The 26220-nt window shown below is 31.9% G+C and overlaps 1 protein-coding gene across 3 annotated transcripts; it reads right to left on the bottom strand.

Annotated features, from left to right (window-relative positions):
* Positions 1-215: 215 nt before the first annotated feature.
* On the bottom strand, positions 216-26175 carry LOC115884332 (cationic amino acid transporter 4). Of its 3 annotated transcripts, none has more exons than XM_030902876.1 (12): positions 26087-26175; positions 14730-14923; positions 14308-14556; positions 12900-13067; positions 12644-12805; positions 12393-12579; positions 9510-9676; positions 9276-9447; positions 7132-7266; positions 3895-4073; positions 3671-3832; positions 216-434 (listed from the first exon to the last, which is right to left on the bottom strand). In XM_030902876.1, exons 2-12 carry the CDS (start codon positions 14869-14871, stop codon positions 220-222), a joined length of 1938 nt encoding a protein of 645 aa, XP_030758736.1. In that variant the 5' UTR covers positions 14872-14923; positions 26087-26175; the 3' UTR covers positions 216-219. The 3 variants fall into 3 exon arrangements, with proteins under 3 accessions (XP_030758736.1, XP_030758734.1, XP_030758735.1); XM_030902874.1 differs by lacking the exon at positions 26087-26175 and adding an exon at positions 15213-15382; XM_030902875.1 differs by lacking the exon at positions 26087-26175 and adding an exon at positions 15271-15370.
* Positions 26176-26220: the final 45 nt, after the last annotated feature.

Raw genomic sequence — 26220 nt, 5'->3', positions numbered from 1 at the left:
AACGCAGATATAGTTAAATCCTCATAAATTTTCAACAGAAACTCTCTTTAACTATAGAGTCGATAATATTCTAAACAATATAATATAACAACATTTTCCTAAATATTTTTTTTTCAAAATATAATGTAAAATAAATATAAAGCAGTCTATAAATCTTATTAGCCTCTCTTTTTTTATTCTTATTTATAATTTATTAATTTCTATCTTTTTTTTTCTTTATTACTCAGTAATGTCTTCTTCGTCTTCATTTACGATAGTTTTTTTGTCTCCTGTTGAAGCTTTTCTGTGGGTCAGCAATCCTTTGATGTTTGTTCGGGTAGTGGAGCCCCATTTTTCTTTGACAGCTTCCGAAGACGTCATCAGGATTGAGTAAGACGATGTTCCTTCACCCTCTTTACTGTGGTGGATGCCGTAGAGAAAATATACCAACATTCCTAGAGAAAAATAAATATATAAGTCCCATTTTCGTATGTTTTATGGGGTTACGAGTTTTTTAAAATCACTTGTCATGTAAAATGTCATTGTAAATATAAAATATAACTTTTTTCTATGGGGTCGAAAAATACTACCGCTTAAAACACTATTTATGAGCCACCCTGTATGTTTATTAGTGATTTACAGATCATAACTAGCCATGATAGTCAGTGTCAAAAAATTCGCGTGTTAATAATTTAATTGCAATAGCATGATTGTTTATAATTATTGCTGATAATTGATATACGTATGACTCTATATAACTAAATTTTTCTGACACTGGCTGTCATGGCTAATTATTATGATGTAGAAATTTATACTATATTAGTCTGATATGCATAAAAAATAGCATTTCAGAATTCTAACAGGCAAATACATAGGTATTTTTAAAAGTATAACTTTTAGGTATAATATTATATTGTTTTATTAGGAGCAAAAATTATACTTTTTGTGGTTGCAGGCTGTACAGGGTGAGTCAACGATAGAGTAAAGTCCATTATCTCATTTGTTTCGAGGTTTAAAAAAAAATGTTAAATACAAAAGTTATAGGGAAGGTTAAGATACACATTTTAAAGTTATAGTAGAGTATACAGGGTCCTTCAAAAATGTGTGGCGGATATAACATATGTTTTTTTTAAATGCAACACCCTATTTTTTATTTTATTTTTAGATTCTACGTAAAATTCTATAACTTTTTTATATATAATATTATATACCTAAAATTAATAGTTTTTGTAATATTTAAATTTGTTTATACAAATGTTAAATTGCAGTGTGGTAAAAAATTGTCAGTGGTACCATTGTTTCTGAAGTTGGAATACCAAAATTTGGTATGAGAGTTCTATAGAGATTAAAAAGAAGATATATGTTAAGATATTTTAGTTAAATGCTACAGGGTGTTCAAAATATATTTATGAATTTCAACTATTTAAAATAAAAAAATTTCAAATTTTTTAAATGGTACACCCTATATATTTTCATTTTTTCTGATAGATTTTGCAAAGCTCTTCAACTTTTATTAAGTATGTCATATACCTATTTTTAATAGTTTGCGATTTATTCCAATTTTTTTCTATTTTTACCCTCATTTGTAATACAATTACGCTATAACATCATAGTTGCCGTGACAAAACAAACATATTTATTACTTATTTTTAACAAGTAGTTTAATAATTAGTTAAAATTGTTATTATTAGTCAAAATTAACTAACTTTACTCAAATAAACTAAAATCGTAGTCGAGAATTTCTTGGTGTATTTCTGTATTATGAAAGATGACATTTGGAGTTTACCGTCGGGCCGAATAGCCACAGATTAGGGTAATACTAACTAGATTACCTAATTGTTGACGACTACTGATATTGAAATTTTCTCCGACATACAGTAAAGTTTTTTTTCTCGTAGTAATTCTGGTTTATAATTAATTTCGTAAAGCCAATATTACTACTGCCACAAAACCGTCCCATTACACACTGAAAATATTATAATATAATATAGTATCAAAATGTTTTCTAGATAATCTACATCTATTCTTATAGTACTTAGCAAAGTACTATATAATATATAGTACTGAACCAAAAAATATGTTTATTTTGGCTTGTTCGTGTATATCAGTCACATTGACTAATCCATTTTCAGGAAAATCTGAAACTATTACCTCTACCTCTACCATTTATAATACTTACAACAAATTAAACTAAAATTCACCTTTTGTTCTTAACTTGCTAACAGACATATGAAATTTTGATAATAATTATTATTTTTTGTCATGGCAACTATGATGTTATAGCCTAATTGTATTAAAAATATGGGTAAAAATAGAAAAAATTGGAATAAATCGCAAATTATTAAAAATAGGTATATGACATACTTAATAAAAGTTGAAGAGCTTTGCAAAATCTATCAGAAAAAATCAAAATATATAGGGTGTACCATTTAAAAAATTTTAGATTTTTAATTTTAAATAGTTGAAATTTATAAATATATTTTGAACACCCTGTAGAATTTAACTAAAATATCTTAACATATATCTTCCTTTTAATCTCTATAGAACTCTCATACCAAATTTTGGTATTCGAACTTCAGAAACAATGGTACCACTGACAATTTTTTACCACACTGCAATTTAACATTTGTATAAACAAATTTAAATATTACAAAAACTATTAATTTTAGGTATATAACGTTATATATAAAAAAGTTATAGAATTTTACGCAGAATCTAAAAATGAAATAAAAATAGGGTGTTGCCTTTAAAAACATATATGTTATATCCGCCACACTTTTTTGAAGCACCATGTATACTCTATAATAATTTTAGAATGTGTATCTTAATTTTCCCTATAACTTTTGTATTTAACATTTTTTTGTAAACCTCGAAACAAATGAGATAACGGACTTTACTCTATCGTTGACTCACCCTGTACATTATTATAGGTGAGGTACAAAAGTCATTTTTACTCCGAATAGAACGTGGTTTCAAACGTCACAAATAATTTTTTAAACAATTTCAAACATTGCAAATAACATGAAATGGTATAAAAGTAATACCTTGTAAGGAATTGTATATTGAGAAACTATGGTTACACTCGTCGAATTTAACACTTTAGGTAAGCGTTAAAATTACTTTTTTATATTGTATGTCAAGCACATCGCAAAAATTAACACTTTTGTGACGTTTGAAAAAAAAAAACAACTCTACAGAAATTTGCCTTTGTTTATAGCATTTCAAATAATAAAATGAAGAAATATGGGTGTTTACGTTTATAGTTTTAAGTTCAGTAAGTATTAAAAATCAGTGGAAAAATTCTGCATCGTATACTCTGTCTCAAAAGTCATATATTTCTAGCTCATAAATAAAAAATAATAATTGTTTATGCTAATCACTTATAACAAAACATAAATAACAAACTTAAATCTGTTGTAATCTGTTAATATTTTACAAATGTTTATTATACTTTTTCTGTAAATATAATCGAGTTTATACAGGGTGAGTCTTAAATAAGTGCAAATATTTTCCGGGCTGGTAGATCTCGATAAAAGAAACATACTGTCCCTTTACCGTTTTTCAAATAAGTCCAAAATAACGGAGTTATTTTACTTTTAAAATTTCAAAAAAAAATATAAATTTTTGCTTAAATTTTGACAACCACTGTATCTTTTTGAGGTTTTTCTTATATACATATAAATTTTGTTACCTATAACCATCCATATAAAAAATCTTAGCCACGTCAAAATATTCAGGTGTACCATAAACTCAATGTTGAATAATATACTCAAAGCCGGTATAAACGGTACCATCGGTACTTTGAACCTCAAACTGGTCGTGTTTTGATGATGGGCACATATAACCAACACACCTAAAACGTTATTTAAAAAAATATGATTTAAAAAATGTATATATTTTTTGATTTTTACGTACATCCGGCCATGACAAGTATGAAAAATGTGGCAAGAATCACAGTCCACCATATTCCATTCTCTAAATCCGTTCTGGATATTTGAAAGAATGTGCAGAGAGCACAGCAGAATAATGTGTAGATAAATACAGATCCAGTGACGACTGCGCCAGGTTCACAACTGCCAAAAATAGGTGCTAACCTAAAAAAAAACACATACCCATCACTAATACCTAAATATATTATTCGTCTTTAGCTTTTTTAATTCAAACTATGTTTGTATAACTGGGCCTAAAGAATGATTCACGGTACACCGGACCGTACCCGAGCCGGGCACGTTCCGTAAAGTAGACACCGAGCCACGTCCGGGCCTTCAATATATGCTACACCGAGTGGACAACGGGGATCATGTCCGTGCCGATTATATTCTAGAAAACAGTGTTGCCGCAGTGGTACATTTGTACCAAATTTGATACTTTTAATTCTATTTGGTACAGTAGTACTACATTTTCAAATCCAGGATGATTTGGTACAATAATTATTTCCCACGCGCACCGAAATTGAATAGATATTTAATAATTATTGTCGTTGATATTGCATTAAACGCGCTTACCGATACCATTCGGAGAAAATCCGCATTAATTAACGACGTATTATAAACGTTGTAATGTCTATAGCGTTGCCTATATTAAATAACCCGAAGAAAAAACTTGAAAATTTACTGTTTCTAACATGCTTCTATATTTGCGTTTTTTTTAAATAAAATTTAAGTTTTCCAAGTATTGTGTGTAGTATTAGAATTACTTAGATTTCTTCAACCTATACATACTTATAATTGGGTTTTCTGAATTTCTATTTCATGTTTTTCGTCTCGATTTGTGTCTTTCTCCAGGAAGTTTTTTTATGTAGAAATTTATGAAGAAATTCACAACGACCAAACCGGTTAAAGTCATTTGCAGATGTATTTTGTTGTGCTTTAAAAAATTGTACCAAAGTGGTACATTTTTAGTTTATAATGTGGTACGCGCTAAAAGTTGGGTGCGGCAACACTGCTAGAAAACAGTCGCTATAGACTTGTGTCTAGCCCTAGCAGGCAACTGTTAAGCCCGACCAATCACGTTAGAGTTTTTGACAAACACAAATGAATTAACACACTCCAAATCACCACGCTAACCAACCTGATTGGTCAAGCTTAATAGTTGACGGCTAGGACTAGACACTTCTGTCGCTATAGGCCCGTAGACGAACGAAGTATTTAGCCGCGGCGGCTCATTTATGTTTGCCGCAACGGGGCCGGACCGTAGCGGATCGGAGGAAAAATGTACACCGACATTTCTTGGACGGGGCACGGACGCGTTCCGGCGAAGCTCGGACCGTGCTCGGCTTAGCATGAATGTATAAGCACGGCATATAAATCACAGATATAAATCACACGGCAGGCTAACTCTCTTTGGCGGGAACGCTACGCGCATACCGTCGCGCACGCCGCCATTAGGGTTGTCATCAACAGAAAGTAACCAGTGTCGTAGTTTCTTTCATCGACTGCGCACACTTTCGGCTGATTCGAGTCAGTAGCGTACGGATTAATTTATTTTGTTTATTTCTTGAGTTATATTTTATAGTTGTTGTTTTATTTTTGTTTATTATGTGATATATTTGGTTTTTCTAGTTTTATTTTCGTTTCTTATGTAATATAGTTGCCAATAGGTGCCCGGTGGCGTAGAGGTACAGGCTCTCGTCTACCAATCTCAAGGTAGTGGGTTCGAATCCCACACCCGGCAGTTCATCAGCCGACTATTTTTATTAAAATAAAAATAGTTTGGGTACCTAGGTCGACTCAGCCTTAAATGAGTACTTGGGATTCACAATCCTGAGGTAATAATAGGCGGTTGAAGCGTAGTGCTAGCCACATTACCTTCCTTTGTATACCGAACGGCTCTAGTATGGCAAGTCATGTAGCTGGCTACTCCAAGGCGTCAAACGCTATATACGGGAGCTATTATTATTATTATGTAATTATAATTTGTTTTAGTAGTTTTATTTTTGTTGTTCAATACAGTTTCTGTTTCCTAGAGATCCTATTAGGTATGTATATGTTGATTAATTATTTTAACATATTTTAGTTGTGAAAACAAACTCCTCGATTTTAGGTGACATAAAAAGGATCATCAAATCTAAATTGAATTTTCTATTTTCCTTCCTATTTATCCTTCCCTAAATATCAACGAGATAGTATACATATTAGGACATTCAGCTAAATAGGAAGATCTAATTAAAAAATCTTAACAAACTTTAATATTAGTAAGATTTAATGTTAAATATTTAGTAAAATAAAATTTAATGTTGTATCTAGAATCTAGACATTAAAAATTAAATTTAAAAATCATTATATTATTCATTTAAATATAATTATAAAAATAAATAAAATGAGTATATCGAAAATAAGTTAATACGTTTTTAGGGCAAGAACATGGGCAATTGTAGCTAACGGAGAAGACTTGATTGAAGATATAAATAAGGCCCACAAGTACAGGTTGTGTTCTGTTCACTTTGAATTTAAAATGTATACCAATTCACTTTGTAACCGTATAAAATACAATGCGGTACCTATTTTCCTTCCATGATAAAAAATAGAATTTTTAAAAAAATTGTGGATTTATTAATTTGTGAAATTTGAATATTAAAATAAATTTGCTACGCCCATTGATGGGCATAATTTGTATGTTGGTAGCCTCTTTATATTGTTCAATAAATATTTTATTGGAATTTTTTTAATTCTTGTTTGTAACTCCTGGCAAGTTTTTGTTAGTTGCATGTTTTTTTTTTTAATTTAATTGTCTATTCTCTACAGTGAAATATTTAATTGATTTTTTCATTTTTACTTTTCGAGAAGTATGCGCGGTTAACGATTCATTTGTTTGGACAAAAGTATTGTAAATAAAATTCAGTTTCAGTCAATTACAGTATTTTTTTAATACGACCCTGTCGTATTTTTTGAGAAATTTTTTAATACGTTTTAATCCGGCCCTGACTAGGAAACCATAATGGCGCCGACAAGGTCAAATTTTATAGAAATTTTAAACAATGGAATCTGAGTAGAGTTGGCGTGCCGATTGTTTTATGTGCCGTGGTATAAGTATAAATAACATTTGACAATGTTTGGCCGTGCCTTCACCGTCGCACGGCTCCGGCCCGTCACGGTGTACCGTGAATCATCCTTAAATCAAATACAGATTTATTAAGGAAGGCTTAAAAATTACCAGCTGTATTGAACTCGCAATGTTCCAGTCAAATTAATAATTTCTGATGCTGGAGTTGTTAGTTCTGATGTGGAAGCAGAAACTTCTGAGGCCGGAGTCGATATAGGCTTGCAGGCCGTAGTCTCAAAAGTTGGCCTAAAACATCACATGAAATTGAAACAATAGAATTTTTAAACTAATAAAAGAAAGTTCAATTCAACTATTCACGGCTAGGTTGGAGCGATTTTATATTCTTTGTTTGGTTGATCGTACTACCCGTGCTTTTTTTTGAGTGTATACAGGGTGGTGACAATTTCGATGCTCAACATCATGGTATCTCTGGTGCAAAAAAATGAAAATTATACATTTATTTTAGATGACAAAATCTTCCAGAACTATTGTATCTATTGCAACGGAAGTTGATAGTTTTATATTTTTAACCTCGGCCAATTAAATGTATTGAATATATCGGAGAACTACCTTCTGTAAAACCGTCTCAGATACTGGCTTTTCCCAAGCAGCATTTGGACGTCGGGACAACGTTGTGTCACGCGACCAAACGTCGGGGCGCAACGTCGGCACAACCTCGTGCCAACTCTAGTCTGCACTAGTTTGGAGAATAATTTTTGGGTCGAAACGACGTTGGATACCGACGTTGGCTAGAAGCCTAATTTAGTACAAACTGCAACGTTGTTTAAAATCCTAATTCATAGAAATACAAAACTAATATGGCGTCTAAGAAACTGCAGCGTTTTTAGAAATGGTGATTATTTAAATCTTGCTGTATAATCTGAATCAGCTGTTTATTTCAAAGCAACAGGTAAAGATGAGAATATTATCCTTATGGTTTAGATATTATTATTCAGATGGCTTTTAGGGTAGAGTTACGGATATTTAACTTGTGGAGGATTTTGCTGGCATAATTATTGTCCCTTTTCTTTTGTCCTCCAGTATCTCACACCCAAAGAAAGGACATATTTGTTTATTATTTATTGACCCTCAGAAGTGTTTCGAGGGTGAAAGATACTGGACTGTGTCAAAGGTACGGACTGTGTCCAAGATACGGACTGTTTCAAGGTACGGACTGTGTCCAAGGTACGGAATTTGTGTCGCAAGGTACGGACTGTGTCCAGAGGTACGGACTATTTCAAATGCCACAGCGTGGATGTAGCTTGAGTCCCATGCTGCTCGTTTCCCAGCTGTAAGAAACATTAGTTACAGCTGTACCAATTTATGGTGTCGGCCCTTTAGTTGTGTTGGATGGCTGAGTACAGAGAAATGCGAGACCACCTCACGATGTTACTAGTTTAAGCAGGATTGCATAATTTTGACTGCAGCAACAGCGCAGTGTAGATTTAAGTTATAGTTTGCATTTAACATTTTAAAACATTTACAGTCTTAAACAATAATGTACATCTTAAATAATATCGTATAGAAACGAGGGAGTGGTAAACTATCGGTAATATTCATGTCGATTTAGTAGTTAAATATAGTTTTAGATCTTACCTTTCTTCATTGCATTATGTCTTGAAATAGTATTACTTTTTATAGATAACAGCACTGCACTCTAACATCATATAAAATATATAAAATTAATTAAAGTAATGCTACATTTCAATACATTCTCTTAAACTTTACATTTCTTGTATTTTATCAGGTCGTTTTCATAGATATTTAGTACAACTCTTACCACCACTTTCTTTGACATATAACCACTATATATTTACTAGCACTCTACAATGTCATGTATCAACAAGAACGTCATGAATAAATATAGTCATTAGTTTTAAAGTATTATACAACTGTTTGTTTCTCTACGCACATGTCTGGGTCAATATCTATATATCTTTTGTTAATTATTACAAGATTACGTTTTCTCTCTAGTGAAATAGCTTCCACGACTGCTCTTCGACGTCGCAGAAGCTTCTACTTTGCTGTAGTACTAGTCCAACGTCGGCACAACGTTATAAAAACGTTTAAATTTATTTTAATACCCAAGGTAGGGAGATAACTATTTTTTGTAACTAATCCAACGTTGTGTTTAGTAAACATGTGGTCGCAAGTCGTGAAAATGCTACTTGGGTTGTCAAATCCCTGAGACTGTATGATGAGTTATAACTCAAAAAAGAGGGACACGTACATCCTACAATATACAATGTACTCACCTGTATCTGAGTATAATCACACTGGCACTCACGATAGTATATGCCAGTAAGGTTCCAATTGACATAAATTCAACTAGTTTTTCTAGGTCAAACAATAAGGCTATTAGGGCAGAAGATAGTCCAGAAATAATCAAATTAGTTAGAGGTAACTGAGTTTTGCAATTGATATTTCCTAAAATAAATTTAATCAATAAAGCACATATTCTGTGAAACATTTTCATGTACTTGTGGTACCTAAAAATCCAAAAAGCAGTCCATCTACTGCCATGGCGTACATACATCTTGGCAAAGAAAATAATGATCCAAAGAGGGTGGTTGTCATGCCACAAATAGCACCTAGGGATACTACGTATTTTACCCAGTGTTGTCCAACGTTGACAAAAGCTTCAGGCAAGGCAGCGCTACAAGAAATATAAAACTACAATTAAACAAAAACTAGAAAAAAAACAGTTGGTTAAATTAATTCCAGACGATGACAGGTGAGTTGAATTTTTAGAAAGTAAATTTATTTCCTGATTGCTTGAACTTGTTGATGACCCATCATTGCCAGAAATGTTACCCAAAATATTACAAAATATGACACTTTTTTCTTATTTTCTTTGGAATTTTCTATATAGCTCCCTGCCACTGTGTTAGAGCGCCAACCACTATGTCTTTTAACAGTTAATAAATCCACTCCTGAATCTGCAAGCAACGACGCAGACGATCTACGGAAACTATGTCCAGTATATAGTTGTGGATTTGGAAGACTTAGGAACCATGCTATTTTATACGGCATTTTTCCTAAAGTATTAATGCCAACGGGTTGCTTAATACATTTTCAATTTCTGTACCCCACAAAAAATCGAGTATGCTCTGTGTTGCTTGGTCGCATAGCTATCGTATATCTTCGAACCATTTCCACCATATTTATTCCATCAACATTACCTTTCGTTATACAAAATCTCGTGATATCTTTCTTTTCGTAAATGGAATAATGACATGAATGCATTGTACTTCATCTTTAACATTTTGCAGCTGCAGATTTGTCAACTCGATACGCCGGCAGTCTCCCGCAAGTCCCACTATCAATGAAACTTTTGTCAGGAAATAAGTTTTATCATCGGCTTCCAACAAGAAACGAGTTATGTCTTTTTTTCTTAAAATTCTCGATTTTTTTGACCGAAATCCTTCCGATTTTCTTTTTAGAAATACAATTAAATGGACGTACTTACTAATATCTGTATTTTTCTTCACTGATATAACTGAACGTAGCTTAGACTAATATACCCAAAGTGATGAAGCCTTCCTATGTTTTAAAAGATATTCAAAATATGCTAGGAGAACCTTTTCGTTACTACTATTCTTGGTTCCTTCCCTTTACACCAATCTTCAAGTTTTACATAGGCTTGCTCGTACGTTTGTCTTGATTTTTCGGGAAGTAGGGAATCGACAACGTTTTGCGCAATGCCTTCAATATCCGAAGGGACACTTTCAGAATCAGAATCACCCATATTAATATTATTTTTTGCTTTTTGCTAAAACTGAACGTTTAACACAATATTGAACATCAATAAGGTCAAAATAATTTTTATAAGTAATAAGTCAAAAGACTTATTACTTTTTATAAGTAATAAGTCAAAATGGTAACAATCAACCAGCGGTGGGATTCTGTAATCTCCATAGCAAGAAATTTCCTGTCTAGCCTATGCTATTTGTATACGATTGATGAGTCACTAGACAGAAAATATGTTTACAGAATCGCTAGCCAGGGGGGTGACAGTGAAATAGGAAAATTGGAAACAGTCATTAGTGTCATTCCTGTCATTCTCCTGACGACAAGTATGGCCGCCTAGACAAGGACAGCAATGTTTCTGTCTAACTATTGCCTAACTTCACAGTTTAGAATTGACAGATTTCAGTTTCAGAGACAACTTCAGATTTGTTCTAGAACAAATTAGAAAATATTCGACGCCATTTTAACAATTAAAATTTCACTCCGTTTAGTTTCGTTTTGGAAGTTCAATTTAATATTTCGGCTGAAATTTATAAATATAAAGGTAATAAAGTATATAAAATATATATTACATGAAGAATCCTGGAGAAAATGACGTTTCTGCAGTAGTAGGTATGTCCTATGTATATGAAAAATAAGTAGTAAATAAACACTGTTTTTACATTTTTAGATGCAAAAAAATGGTGTAATCTCTTTGATCGGCCATTTTTTTGAAAATGGAAATAATTTACAGCAAGGTAAGATCATTTTTAACTATAGCCAACATTAGTTATCTCCAGTATGTGCCATTTATTGTCAGTAATGCAATAAATCGGACTGATAATCTGATTATGTTATCCGACTAAAAGTCTCTTTTTGCTTCTTTTTGATTTATAAGCCAGGTCTCTTTGGGAATAATGGACGCTTTTTTTAAACAGTATATTTATATTTTATACCTATTGATATTTTTACATTGTTAATTTTAGTATAAAAAAATTTGTTTTTCTGTTTTCAGGTTTTTGTATAAGGCTCCCGTTTTCATGTTCCTGCCCCAGTTTTCTGTCCCTGATGGCTGTGAATACGTGTATTTATTTACAAATTACTGTAAGTCATGCTTATACCTTACTAATTTTATATTTATTTAGTCACGTTGTCTCATATTTCAAATAAATATGTTTGAATAAAATTTTGTTTTGTTTTATTTATGATAAGAAAGAGTACAAAGTACATTTAGACTAAAAGAGGACCCGCCATTGAATAACCGGAAACGGAAATAAAAATGAAGCCATCATGTCAACCTGTCAATTGGTAAATTAGTTTTCCAGACGACAACGAAGGCTTTCGGTGGCGTATCGTGTTTCCACGATTTAACACAGAGTTAACACTTCTTTCTAGTTAATTATTTTATGCAATCAACAAGCACGGTTGCCACGGCGTCGACTAATATGGGCACCTGATAATTTTGAATTTTAATTTTTATTAGAATATCTCTGATATTTTAAATTAAATCAAATCTCTAAAACTTTACTGAAACGTTACACGCGTTTCATTATGATGTTCGTATCGAACTTGTATCATTAATAAATACTGTGATTTGTAACATCATTTAATATCAGTAAAAATCTAAAAAAAATATTTATTACCTTGTATTGATGCTATAGTAAGGTATCACTAATGTTAGTGCCGCTGATACCAGTACATATCCTAAAGTTACTATGCCCATAGAGACAACGGTGGCCATAGGAATTGAAAATGAAGGATTTTTTGCTTCCTCTCCCGAAGTAGCTATGCTGTCGAATCCCACGAAAGCATAGAAGCATGTTGCGGCACCTGGAAACATATAAACCAGACAAAAAGAATGCTTAAAGTAGATATTTTTTTTTATAAAAAATACCTGCAACTACACCTCCAAAACCGTAGGGTAGAAAACCACCCTTTCCAGTCCAGTTTTCTTCATTGGCGTAGTAAAATCCTACGAAGATCACTATAGCCATCACTGTCAAGTTGATAATAGTTAGGAAGCTGTTAACCATTGCTGAACCTTTAACACCAATACCTAAAATAAAAGAAAATTACCCATATCAAGAAAACAATATGTTTTGCTAGTATCAACAGAAAAAAAAACATGAATAGGTAATCAGGTCATTTACCAAGTAAGAAGGCGTAAACCAGACAGACAGTAAATGCCAAAAAGTCTGGATATCTTCCTAAGAGTTGTTCGTGGAGCTCTCCAGTAATTGACATAGTGGTGTTACTAATAACGCCTGCAAAAAGGGAGTCGACATAGCCGCTCCAAGCTCTGGCAACAGAGGCTGCACCTAAAATATTAATAATAACAATTATTTTGTTATAAATAAATAATAGATTTATTATGTATTACTATGATACATCCATTTTCTAAAATAACACATATTTGAAGATGAACAAGACAATGCCTTTTCGAAAGAAATCAGTACATGTATATTATTTCGTATATTTTTCATTTTATTGATTTTATGGAAAGCACTGTTCATTAAAATGTTGTATCCTACGTTATAGGGCTTGTTTCTCTCTACAATTTCCTGTCTCACAATGTACCGTTTGTATCCGGGAAGGGTTCATAGATTCATAGTTGTCGATTTTCGAAAGAAATCAGTACATGTATATTATTTCGTATATTTTTCAATTTATTGATTTTATGGAAAGCACTGTTCATTAAAATGTTGTATCCTATGTTATAGGGCTTGTTTTTCTCTACAATTTCCTGTCTCACAATGTACCGTTTGTGTCCGAGAAGGGATCATAGTTTCATAGTTGTCGATTTTCGAAAGAAATCAGTACATGTATATTATTTCGTATATTTTTCATTTTATTGATTTTATGGAAAGCACTGTTCATTAAAATGTTGTATCCTATGTTATAGGGCTTGTTTTTCTCTACAATTTTCTGTCTCACAATGTACCGTTTGTGTCCGGGAAGGGATCATAGTTTCATAGTTGTCGATTTTTGAAAAAAATCAGTACATATTATTTCGTATATTTTTCATTTTATTAATTTTATGGAAAGCACTGTTCATTAAAATGTTGTATCTTATGTTATACGCCTTGTTTTTCTCTACAATTTCCTGTCTCACAATGTACCGTTTGTGTCCGGGAAGGGATCATAGTTTCATAGTTGTCGATTTTCGAAAGAAATCAGTACATGTATATTATTTCGTATATTTTTCATTTTATTGATCTTATGGAAAGCACTGTTCATTAAAATGTTGTATCCTATATTATAGGGCTTGTTTCTCTCTACAATTTCCTGTCTCACAATGTACCGTTTGTGTCAGGGAAGGGATCATAGTTTCATAGTTATTGTCGATTTTCGAGCAAGTAAGGCAACCTCTTGGCAAGATATCATTTTTTTTAAATAAAAAAGTTTATTTAATAAAAATCTAATTTTTTCGAAACTTAAAAGAAAAATCCGTAAAAAAACTGTGTTTTTCTGGAGATGAAATATACCACCCTTGTACCTATTTAAGACTCGCTCTGTATAAAACACACTTTCCAGAATAATTTTATCATTCTTCCTTACCGATCATGTGTTCCAGAAGTATGTTCCAGCCAATCACGAACGCCCAGAACTCCCCAATGCTTATATAAGTGTAGACGTAAGCTGAACCAGCTTTGGGTACTCTAGTACCGAATTCAGCATAGCATAGTGCTGATAACAATGATGCTAGTCCCGCCAAAAGGAAGGACAGGATGATTCCAGGTCCAGCAATGTCTTTGGCTACTGTTCCTGTTAAAACGTAGATTCCTGCACCTACCATATGTCCCACACCTAAGAAAATAACAAAAACGTTTAATCAAAAAGAAAATATTAACTTAGAAAAATATATATTAGTTAGATAACATAAAGATTATTTAAAAAGGTCAATTTTTGCAAATCTAAGATTTGTTAGCATTCATGTGACACAGGGCAGAGAGTTAGTATTAAACTTAAAAGTTATTTACCAAGAAGTGTGATGTCAAAGGTGTTCAAACATCTATTCAGCGGCGTTTCCATGACGTCAGAAGGTAGTTGTTTTGTCCGATTCATCTTGGTACAAATTCCAGACATTACGTGTTTTAAAATCATTTTTCTGGATCCAGGCATTGCTCAGTTGATGCGTATAGAAGAAAATAAACCCCCCAAGTACCGGTAGATTCTGAAAAATAATAGGACTATTATTTTATTTTAATCATATTTCATTAAACTGACTGTTTCATATAAACAGGACACATATAAGTATAAAATATAGACGCATTCTACACTTAACACTATAGAGGATTCCTCTAAGGTGACCATTAAAAGTGACAAATGTAAATCAGCTTTAAGTCGACAGGCTGGTTATTAATAGGCTGTGAATATTTTAGAAAAAACTTAAAAAAAATGTCAAAACATATGTATTATCATAAAATACATATTATCATTAAAAGTAAGCCCTTGAAACTTACCTCAAAATAGTTTGTGCACGTCTGAATAACTAAATAAATGCAAAAAACATAAACTTACATAGGAAAATTACTTTAAAACTTGGAAAATTGCTGGATTTTGTGCTTTTCCTTGTGCATTAAGTATCAATAGTGTATTTTTCCTTCCTTATCCAGATGGAAACATCATGCGCATGCTTTGGAAAAAATCAATATACTGTGTTTAATGAAAAATAATCCTATGTAAACCCAATCAAGGCTTTTATTGGACTATTTTTATCCATTCTTCATTAAAGTTTTATGTATAACTTTTTTTGGTTCAAAAGTTTAAACTAAAAAAAACATTTTTTTAACAACTGAATGTTAATCATAGTTATATGAAATATTTATTCAGATCATATTCATTTTATATATTGTTAATTAGTTTGTATGGATTATAGAAACAATTAATTGTATAATTAACCAGTTAGTTTATTTTAAATATAGACGTTATGTTTCATATGCACATAACACGAGGCAAAAAGCCATTATAATTTGTAGCTTATTTTACAACATAGTATGTCTATTATATGTAATGCATTATCTATACTAATATATAAAATGCTTAAGTGACTGACATACTGATTAATCACGATCCTGCACAAACCACTCAACGTAAGAAGCTCAATTTTGGCATATAGGTTGATTCTAAGGTGTAGAGGTTCGATAAGAAGGGATTTTTCGAAATTCCAGTTCCAAGGGGGTGAAACCACCCCTCAAATATTCCAATATTTTTTATTTAAAAAACGGTCAAGTTTCCGAAAAAACGCTTAAACACGTATATTTTATTTTGTTTTTTTACATATTTTAAGATTTTTTAAAAATGTATACAGGGTGTTTCGAAAAATCTGGTCATTGATTAATCACGATCCTGCTTAAAGCGCTTGATGTAAAAAGCTGATTTTTGGAAAACAGACTGACTTTAGGGTGTAGAGGTTCGATAAGAAGGGATTTTTTGAAACTCAAATTCTAAGGGGGTGAAACTATCCCTCAAATATTAAAATATTTTTTATTTAAAAACCGGTGAGTTTTTCGGAAAAACTCTTAAACACGTATATTTTATTTTGTTGTTTTACATATTTTAAGATTTTTTATAAATTTATACAGGGTGTTTCATAAAATATGACCATTGAATAATCACGATTCTGCTTAAACTGCTTGACGTTTAAAGCTGATTTTTGGCAAACGGATTGACGGTGGGGTTCGATAAGGAGGGGTTTCTCGAATCCCAAATTCCAAGAGGGTGAAAACGCCCCTCAAATATTACAATATTTGTTATTTAAAAAACGGTTAGTCTTTCGGGAAAACGCTATGGACAAGCATAATTTATTGGGTTTTTTTACATATTCTGTAATTTTTTAAAAAATCATACAGTGTTCCAAAAAGTTGGGTAATTTCTTAACCACGATCCTGCTTAAACTGCTTGACGTAAAAATCTTATTTTTGGCAAACGGATTTTTCGAAAGTCAAATTCCAACGAGATGAAACTACCCCTCAAATATTACCAAGTTATATAATAATATCGCCATATTGTTTTTTCTCATGCTGACATAAATGTGAGAAAATTTTATCCAGTTTGTATGTTAATGGAAATTCTTGCTTTGCTTTATCATCACCATTACAAATGATTAATTCGACGCGAACGAAGTCGCTGGTAGACGCTAGTCATTTTTATAAAACAAAATCAGAAACAAGCCATTTAGAAACGTTAAATAAACAAATATTATACAGTGCATATACAGGGTGATACGGAAATATAATAATTTTTTCACGATTTCAGTATCACGATTTTTGAGTGTTCCTTTATTCTTTTTTAAAAATTTCCATAAACATAGACACCAATAAATCATTATTTTTAAACAAATAATACAAAAATGTCAAATATTGATTATCTAGCTATTTTCCGATGATTAGCATATGTAAAACATTCGTATTGGTATCAATTAGCATCAATATTTAGTAACAAAAACTACAAATGAACTGGTCAATATTTATATGTGTCGAGAATTTCAGACGTCAATCTTAGTACTTGTCATATGACAGCAACTGGACAAAATATTTACTATTAATGTAAAAAAAATAATGAGTGTTTCTATATACCTCCCATATTATTTTAAAAAAAAGTTTAAAGTACAAATATCTTTGTTAATATGTATAATCAATCTATCTTGTACACTTTGCACTAAAAAAGGTTCTAAAAAGAACAGTATTCAATTGCAAGGTCTGCTAGTAAAAATTTTTAAGCTACACAACCAACTATTTTTCACTCAATTTTTGCCGAGATCTACCGCACGCTACACAACCAACTATTTTAGAGACTTTTTCGATAAATCGCGATAGTGTCACTGTTAATTTAAGTTCTGCCACAATTTCCATCTAGATTTACTACCTTTATACAACTATCAGTAGTAGAATAAATAATAAATAACATAAAATAAGTTCCGTAAAGACTGACAAATCCACAAAATTTCAAATCAAATTCAAATGTTTCAAATGAATCGTCAAACAGAACTGTCAAGGATCCCCACCCTAGAGAGCTTTTATGGTGGCTTTTCCGCCCACCATGCATGAATACATGGATAGCATTATGCTCCTTCCTTAGTCTTCTTATTCAAAGAGTTAAGCTCCTTAGAAACAGATCTTAATGCAAAACAGGCAGAGCTCAATTTTTTCGACAAAGCTTCGATATGTATGTCCCATTTCAGAGAATTGTCTACAACAAGCCCTAAGAATTTTACAGATTTTACGACGTCAATGGAGGTGTTGTTAAGTACAAAAAGCTGCAGCGAGTTTTTATACGACAAAGCTTTAGTTTTAGAAATGTTGAGACTCAGGAGGTTCGAGTCGCACCAAGATTTAATGGTGATTAAATCATTTGATATAATCCTATGAAGTGCCGTGACGTCCTTGTTGCTCCAAGTGAAGCTAGTGTCGTCCGCAAAAAGAAATATTTTGCCACTGATGTTTATGTTAGCAATCTCGTTAATAAAAAGAAGAAACAAAATAGGGCCTAGTACTCAGCCTTGTGGGACTCGACATTCTATTGGCTTGCTAGAAGACAACGTGGTATCCACCCTCACAAGTTGACTTCTGTTGCTCAGATACGACTTAAGCCATTCGTGAGATGTTCCCCTGAACTCATAGTGCTCCAGTTTATTAATTAGGATCTTATGATTTACACAATCGAACGCCTTAGAAAAATCACAGAAAATTGTTGCTGTAGAATAATGGTTATTTAGGCTGGAGTAAACTTTATTAAGGAGGGAAAACATAGCGTCATTTGTGGACTTGTTGCTTAGAAATCCAAATTGATATTCAGTAAGTATTTTGTACTTAAACAGAAAAGATACCAGCCTTTTTTTAACCAACCTTTCTATGATCTTATATAGATAGTGTTGGAAGGAGTGCAATTGGGCGATAGTTAGAAGCTTCATCTTTGTCTCTTTCTTTATGCAGAGGAATGATTATTGCCGTCTTAAGACATTTTGGAAAAATACCATTTTGGAATGACATGCTTATTAAAGTAGTTAGGTGATTCAGAGTGCTTTCTGGCAGATTCGAAAACATTTTTAATGTTAGCCCGTCGGTCCCAGATGAGGATTTATTTTTGATGGTATTAATTGTACTGCGAAGCTTTTCTAAAACTACGGGCGAAAAAAAGAAACTGTGTAAGTTTACATTATCATTAGAGAGATATGAAAGTGGATCATGAGAAGGACATATGGTTTTTCGCTACATTTACAAAGTAATCGTTAAGGTTCTCAGGTGAGGTAGAGATATTGCTAGACGAAGAAAAGCTTTGTTTCTCAAGTCATTCAGTTTCTTTAGCAACATTACCAGAATTGACTATTCTCCTATTATAATAAAGGTCCTTAGCGGCTCTTATAGTCTTATGATAAATTTTTCTGTATAGTTTTCGAAATTGTGGAAGAAGACACTGGGGTCTGAAATTTTTTTTAAGTGAGATAAGGAACGCATGTTTTAAGAAGATATACGTAGACCTTTAGTGGTGCAAGGTTTATTATCCTTATTTTTGATAGGCCTAAGAGGAAAGGATTTGAACGCTAGACTGGTTAATGTTTTTACGAAAATAGAAAATTCGGTGTCGACATCATTAGACCGAGTATCCCAGTTGGTTGTTTTAATATAGTTAGAAATATAGTTATTTGTCGTCTATTAACATGAGTTTTCTCTATTTTTCGTCACATTTGTTTATTATCTTTTTAATTTCAGATGGTTTAGGAAAATACATAATAAAACCTTGTCACAGATGCATAAAATTTATTTTAATATTACCAGTTTTCAAACACATCTAATTTTCTCTCATTTCCAGCACCATATTAGAAAAGTTGTGACTAACAAATGGCAAAACAAATATCAAAGTAATACGACAAATAGGTTGAATATCCTCGTGATTTTATACCTTCCTAGAATAACCCACAACTAATATAATCTTAAAAACATATCATTTTAAACAAAAACGGTACCTACAGTGTGATGAAAAACTTTTATTATTTATAATGTATAATAACGTTGCTACGTTTCATTTTTCTGGAACCATCATCAATTTTATTTTTTTAAATACGGATAAAGTTTTTTATTTAACTTTTTAGAATGGTTAGCAGTCGAATTTGAATACCCTGTATATACTTCAAATACTTTTTAGGAAGTCCCACCAAAAATATTGATAACATATCGAAATACTAAACAGTTTTAATGAGCATGTGTCAGTCACACAGTTCAATACTGACAAGCTCATTAACATATGGATCAATATTTGTTAATTTGCACTAAATGTGCTAAATTGTAGGATGAATACATGATATATTGCAAAATGTTATTTAATATATGGATCAAGAAAAGTAGATGGAATTTTTCAAGAATCATCGAAAAAAGACTAGATTTTTTCCAGAATGAACTATCTGATTAACAACAGCGTCAAGCAGTTACAGTATTGACATTATTATGGTAAAAAGGAACTAAAAACAATTTAGGAAAGGTCAAAAAGTCTAGTTCCGGTAAATAATATTATATCGTAAACTTTAGCTTCTAATAAAAAGCATATTAAATTTTAAACAGCAATTTTACATGTATTAGTTTATAAATACTTGCAAATAATTTGATTTGTCCTTCCTTCGCAAACGATATTCGTTTCAGGGTAATGTTCTATAGGTGTTGTTTTCGTCACAATCATAAATGTGACTTTTAAGACAATAATTTAATTATTTAAAAATAATGAAAATATCTGGGACATAGAAAATAAATAATTAAATATGAACAAAAAATACTTTGCAGTACCTACTCTAGCTAAAATGCAATACATTCTTGCAATGGTAACTTTAGCAAAAAAAATTATCGAAAGATGTTTATAACTTATCTTGGATAGGAACTATAGGAAACAAGAAATAGCTATTTTTATCCGATAGTATAAATTATCATCCTTTATAATATATAAATGATAGATGTTAATCTGCCCCCGCCAAGTCCAGCCCAGCCGTACTATCCTTTTCTCGAAGGTATTAGCGGCACTTTTGACCACCCTGTAACTTCGTTGTGGATAAAAAGCAAGAATATTAATTTTCACTTCACTTGAAGACCAAAATATCTAGTAACTATCACTCTTAGTTTATGAATTATTGCTTGTCAATTTTTTTTAATTTCGACATTAGGTACTCATACACCAGCGTTCTTTCCTGTAATTCTTTCCTTATGCGTTCTTTCTTGTCAAAAAATTGAAAGGAAAGAACGAAGGTCCAATCCCACTAACACAAACGCAATCTTGTTGAATTTCCTGTCAGTTTTTACTGTAAGACTGGCCTGTTCTTTTTTGAAGGAGTTATATTCCTTGCAAAGCCCACTTACACAAAATACCTTTCGTTGCAGTTTTTAAAGGATTTAGTTTGTTGTACTGTAAATGTGACACGATTATTAAAATTTTCCCGCTAGATGATCATTTTACTAAGGATCGTGAGATTTGACTTTATAAAATTTGTGTTGTGCAATACAAGTAAACAAGTGGTGTGCTTTGAATAATAATATTAATATTTATTTTTATTATTATTAAACTATTAATATTAAGATGAAACCTAAAAGAATAATTGCAATTGCTGTATTTAATATTGCAATTGAAGTTTTGTTTAAGAAAAAGCAGAAACGCCGCATGTGATCAAAGAAGTGGCTTCAGAAACGGAAAATGTACAGCAATATGTATCTGTTATGAGAATTACGGACAAGTGAGCCTACCGATTTCCAAAATTATTTAAGAATGGATTCTAATAACATTTGATGAACTGTTAAAATTAGTTAGTCCATACATACAAAAATTCATCGTAATTAATTCGTAAAACACTAACTAGCTAATAAATATTTAAGACTTAAAAAAACTACCTGGCGTTTTAACAACAGACTTTCCTAACAGGAGAGAACACACGGATATCATCTCTGAAATGAAATGACCCCAAACCACTAATACAAATTTTTTACACGTTTTATCTTGTCGGGCTGGAACGCCAGTAGATCCTGACAAGAAAGACGGAAGGTGCATGTGTCGTGCATATACCCACTAACTGGCGTTCTTTCCAGCGGGATTAGATATTCCTGCAGGAAAGAACGCTGGTGTATGGGTACCTATTGACTCACTGACAGATCATAAAAATTCTAATGCCGGGTCGAGACCAAGCAGACAAAACAGCGACAAGACAGAAACATTCATGTTTTACGACAAAATTGCGACAAATCCAATACATTTTTGCGACATTTTTGTCTCATTTTTGTTTTGTTTCAAAATTCGGAGACTTTTCAATGTCCCGTCTCGAATCGGTAAAGATCAAAGTGTCTATGTTTTGTTCGTATATTTTGCGACAAGTTGTCGGCGCAGTGTGGATGGCGTGTGCTGCCAACAGTAGGAGACCAGTGAAATCACACATTGTTAATAAAACCACGATTAGGTATCCTATAAGTATACAGATAAAAATCTTGTCCCTAATTCGTGGTACGAAAATTGTTTTTTATGACGATGTGTAAACGAGTAAAATTTCCTGTGCGCAAAAATAAACTCGCGTAAAATAACAATAAACAGCGTAATAGAGAGATATCGCTAAACCGAATAGCGTGCATGGACGTTAATAAGGCAGGTGTTATTTCCTTTACGTGAGGTGGTAGTAACTCTCTTCATTTATAGTTATCGGATCGGAAAGAATTCTGTTCGCGTCGCGTCCGCTATTTAAACTTAACCCAACTTTGAATTTAAAACATAGAAATTGTTTTGTTTACTATGTATTTTAAAACTAAAGGGCTAAAGTGCTTATTTCCAGTGCTTTATTGTTCAACGTCTGCCAGTGGGTTTAGGGCAACAAGCAACAAATTCTCTTAGAAGGGCTAAGTCGTCATCTGCTGTAAACCTAAGCCTCTTTATAGGTTCTTTAATATTGGAAGAGGTGGAATCCATATTTTGGGCCATATTTATTTAATTAAAACTAATCCCAGCTACTTAAGTATCAAATTACCTAATAAAACTAAAGAAATAATTCAAAACAATTCAAACATAACCTAAAATAAAAGATCTCGCCGGCCGGCCCCGGTTGTCAAATACCCGCACATGCTCATTTAAGCAATTTTTAAACGTTATTTAGTAATAGCGCTTGGTGTAATTGATGCGCAAATTACGTCAGGCGGTAACGTTATTAGCGGGTGTTGCGTTAAACATTGACTCGCGCATATCGTAACCATGATAAGGTACGCGTAAATACTGCATAACGCTATTCGGTTTTCCGATATCTCTCTACTAACTGTGCCGGTCAGGCGCTGTGCACAATTTTAGAGGCCATAAGTGGGCGTGCTATGTGCGCAAACTAGTAACCCAACTAGTGCCCGATTCCGAAAATTGGAACCACGAAAAATAATAAAGAAAAAACAAAGTTTATAATCTGTATAATCTGTGGTCGCAACAACTAAACTTTTGATTTTGTTGTACTTATGTCATTGCGGTGTGGATAATTTGTCTCAAGTTTGTTTTGTCAGAAGTCTCCATTTTTTGTGACAAGTTAGTCTTGTTTTTGTCTCAAAATCGTGTTTACTTTTTGTCACCTTGGTCTGGACCCGGCATAAGGTACTTCTATAGGAACGTTTTGAAGTATATTTCAATTTATATAGTTCCTTTTTGTTATATAAGTCATACTTATTATTAAAAAATGTTCAAAAGCATAAAAACGTAAAAACAAAGACGGAGAAAAACCAATTGTTTACATACGCATATATCTGGTTTTGTTATAATAAACCGACGACAAACAACAGTAATTTATATTTTAAACAGCGCAGCGCATAATGTTATAGAACAACACGTGGTATTCGAAGGAAAATAGTATATAATATGTAAAAAAAACCGCACGGAATATATTACGGAATTATATTACCTATACACTGACCTAGTGGGTGCCTTTCAGAAAACTATTTAAATTGCAAATGCGGAAAAGGACCGATTGAATTATTTATATAAACACATAAAATTAGTTAAATCCGCGGAATACCGAAGGCACGCAGTCTGTAATATCAGGAAAAATCGCTAAATGTCGAGATTTGGGCTTAGAGTCCATTTCACTAATCCCAAAAAGTAGCAAAATAAGCGTTCGGCATTTAACGTTTTATGTAAAACTGGCTAGATATTTTTACACAAATCAAGAAGGAAATTAAGGATAAAGGATTATACTATATCCGTATTGTAGCACATTTTTAGAAAACTTTTTGTTTGTAGAAAGATTTTTATGGTCAAACATAAACAAAATATTCCTTATGTTTGGACTAAATTTTCTCGAAAATAAAGACATAATTTAAAATTCCGTTACTATACGGAAATAGATTGAAGTTTTGTGATTACAGTGATATACCACATGGTTGTTCACCACATACGACACGGAGTATTGTCGCTAAACGATGAGATTTTTACAAATTGTAAGTTTGGGGTTCGTTGAAGGACTATTAGAGCTACAATTTAAAAATATTTTTACAAGATGCAGAGTGTCCCAAATAAATAAAAAATATCAAAGTTGTATTTTTTTAAATGGAACACCCTGTATATTATTGCATTTTTAGTTTCTACGTTTAAAATAAAAGTAAATTTGATTAAGGTTTATTATACTTAAACCTTACCGTTTTTGAAATATTTTCAATTTTGTGAAATTGCAGTAAAAATTTTAAAGCTTCATTTCTCCAAGGGTATCAATGTTTTTAATACTAAATATTTAATGAAGTTTATTTATTGATCAGTTATTGTGTTGCAATAATAAAAATAATACTACCTTATACAGAGTGTCTAAAAATTTATTTTAAATAATTATTAGCTTAAACGGCAATAACTTCTTTAATTTAAATGGAATGCCCTGTATATTTTAGGAGAATCAGATGCACAATTAAATTGTCTATCAAATTGTATTATACCATTTTTTACCTATCCCTTCAAGTTTTCGTATAAAATGCATTTTCTTATAATTTAGACCTCATTTATCAATATATCAATGGAATATTGACATTTTAGATTGTTTTTAAAGCAACAAATGTACAAAATGTACAGACTAGTAATATTATCGTTTTTAGCAAAACGATAATATTACTAGCCCATTTGTATGCAAAAAGAAAACTATTTAAATCTTTATAAAAGAGTATACCATTAATTAAATATAACACCATTATTTGCGCCCATATACTAATTAATTACATACTTAATTGTGTTCGTTATTAAATTATTATAAATAAATGTGGATTTGAGTCAGAAATCAATATAATAATAAGTTATCAAATTAAAGTCTCTGTAGTTATAAATAAGCATTTATTAAAAAATGAAATATCATTTTTAAGGTGTTACTTTTTATCACACTGTCTAATGCCCATACAAAATTCAGTTTTTTAGTATTTGGAGCAATTATTATTAATCAAAGCAAACAGTCAGTTAATGTTGTTTGAATACTGGAATCATATTAACTGATCCTCTTTAACAAATATTTAAACAGTTTTTTTTTATTTTTTAATGAAATAAACGAATTATATCGACAATATTAGTATTTGTACTCTTTAAAAATTTGGTACATCTTTAAAAATAATCTAAAATGTCAATAGTCCATGGGTATATTGATAAATAAGTTCTAAATTACAAAAAAATGCATTTTCTACGGAAACTTAAAGAGATAGGTAAAAAATGGTATAATATAATTTGATAGACAATTAAATTGTGCATCTGATTCTCGTAAAATATACAGGGTGTTCCATTTAAATTAAACAAGTTATTGCCGTTTGAAGCTAATACTGCAATTTCACAAAATTGAAAATATTCCAAAAACGGCGGGATTAAGTATAATAAATCTTAATCAAATTTACTGCTATTTTAATCGTAGAAACTAAAAATGTAGTAATATGCAGGGTGTTCCATTTAAAAAAATACAACTTTGATATTTTTTATTTATTTGGGACACTCTGCATCTTGTAAAAATATTTTTAAATTGTAGCTCTAATAGTCCTTCAACGAACCCCAAACTTACAATTTGTAAAAATCTCATCGTTTAGCTACAATACTCCGTGTCGTATGTGGTGAACAACCCTGTATGCAGACTCAACTCAAAGCTGTGCGACAAATAATATTTAAGAACTCTGAGACTGAGACTGCTCAGTCTCTTGCGGTCTTGCTTTTTGTGCAAGACTAGCGTTAGATCTGCGAGACCAAATTCAACACAGCCCAGCAAGACTTACTCAAAACTTGCTCAAAACCAAGACCTCATGCATCAAGATTCTTGCGGTTTTTTTTCACTTTTTTTATTTATATCTCATTTTTAATAAGTAATAGCTACAAAAATAACGATATTTTATTGGCTTACCCCAGTTTTAACCTTTTCCTAGTGATATGCAGTAGGTAAATACCCAACGGGATAGGTAAACATTTGAGTATATACCTGTATACCGGGTGCGTCTGAAAAGTGGCTCACCCCCTATAACTTTTTTATTTTTTCAG

This window comes from Sitophilus oryzae, unplaced genomic scaffold (assembly GCF_002938485.1).
Source record: "Sitophilus oryzae breed Bouriz unplaced genomic scaffold, Soryzae_2.0 scaffold_227_pilon_pilon, whole genome shotgun sequence".
Classification (NCBI taxonomy): Eukaryota; Metazoa; Arthropoda; class Insecta; order Coleoptera; family Curculionidae; genus Sitophilus; species Sitophilus oryzae.
This window is presented reverse-complemented; position numbering and strand designations above follow the sequence as displayed.

Excerpts from the sequence above, each read along its gene's own strand:
- LOC115884332 (XM_030902876.1), bottom strand. The coding sequence starts at position 14,871 with ATGCCTGGATCCAGAAAAATGATTTTAAAACACGTAATGTCTGGAATT. Across the intron at positions 12,580-12,643 it reads TTTTGGAGGTGTAGTTGCAG|GTGCCGCAACATGCTTCTAT; the intron begins GTATTTTTTATA and ends ATATGTTTCCAG. Across the intron at positions 7,267-9,275 it reads GTGATTATACTCAGATACAG|GCCAACTTTTGAGACTACGG; the intron begins GTGAGTACATTG and ends GTGATGTTTTAG.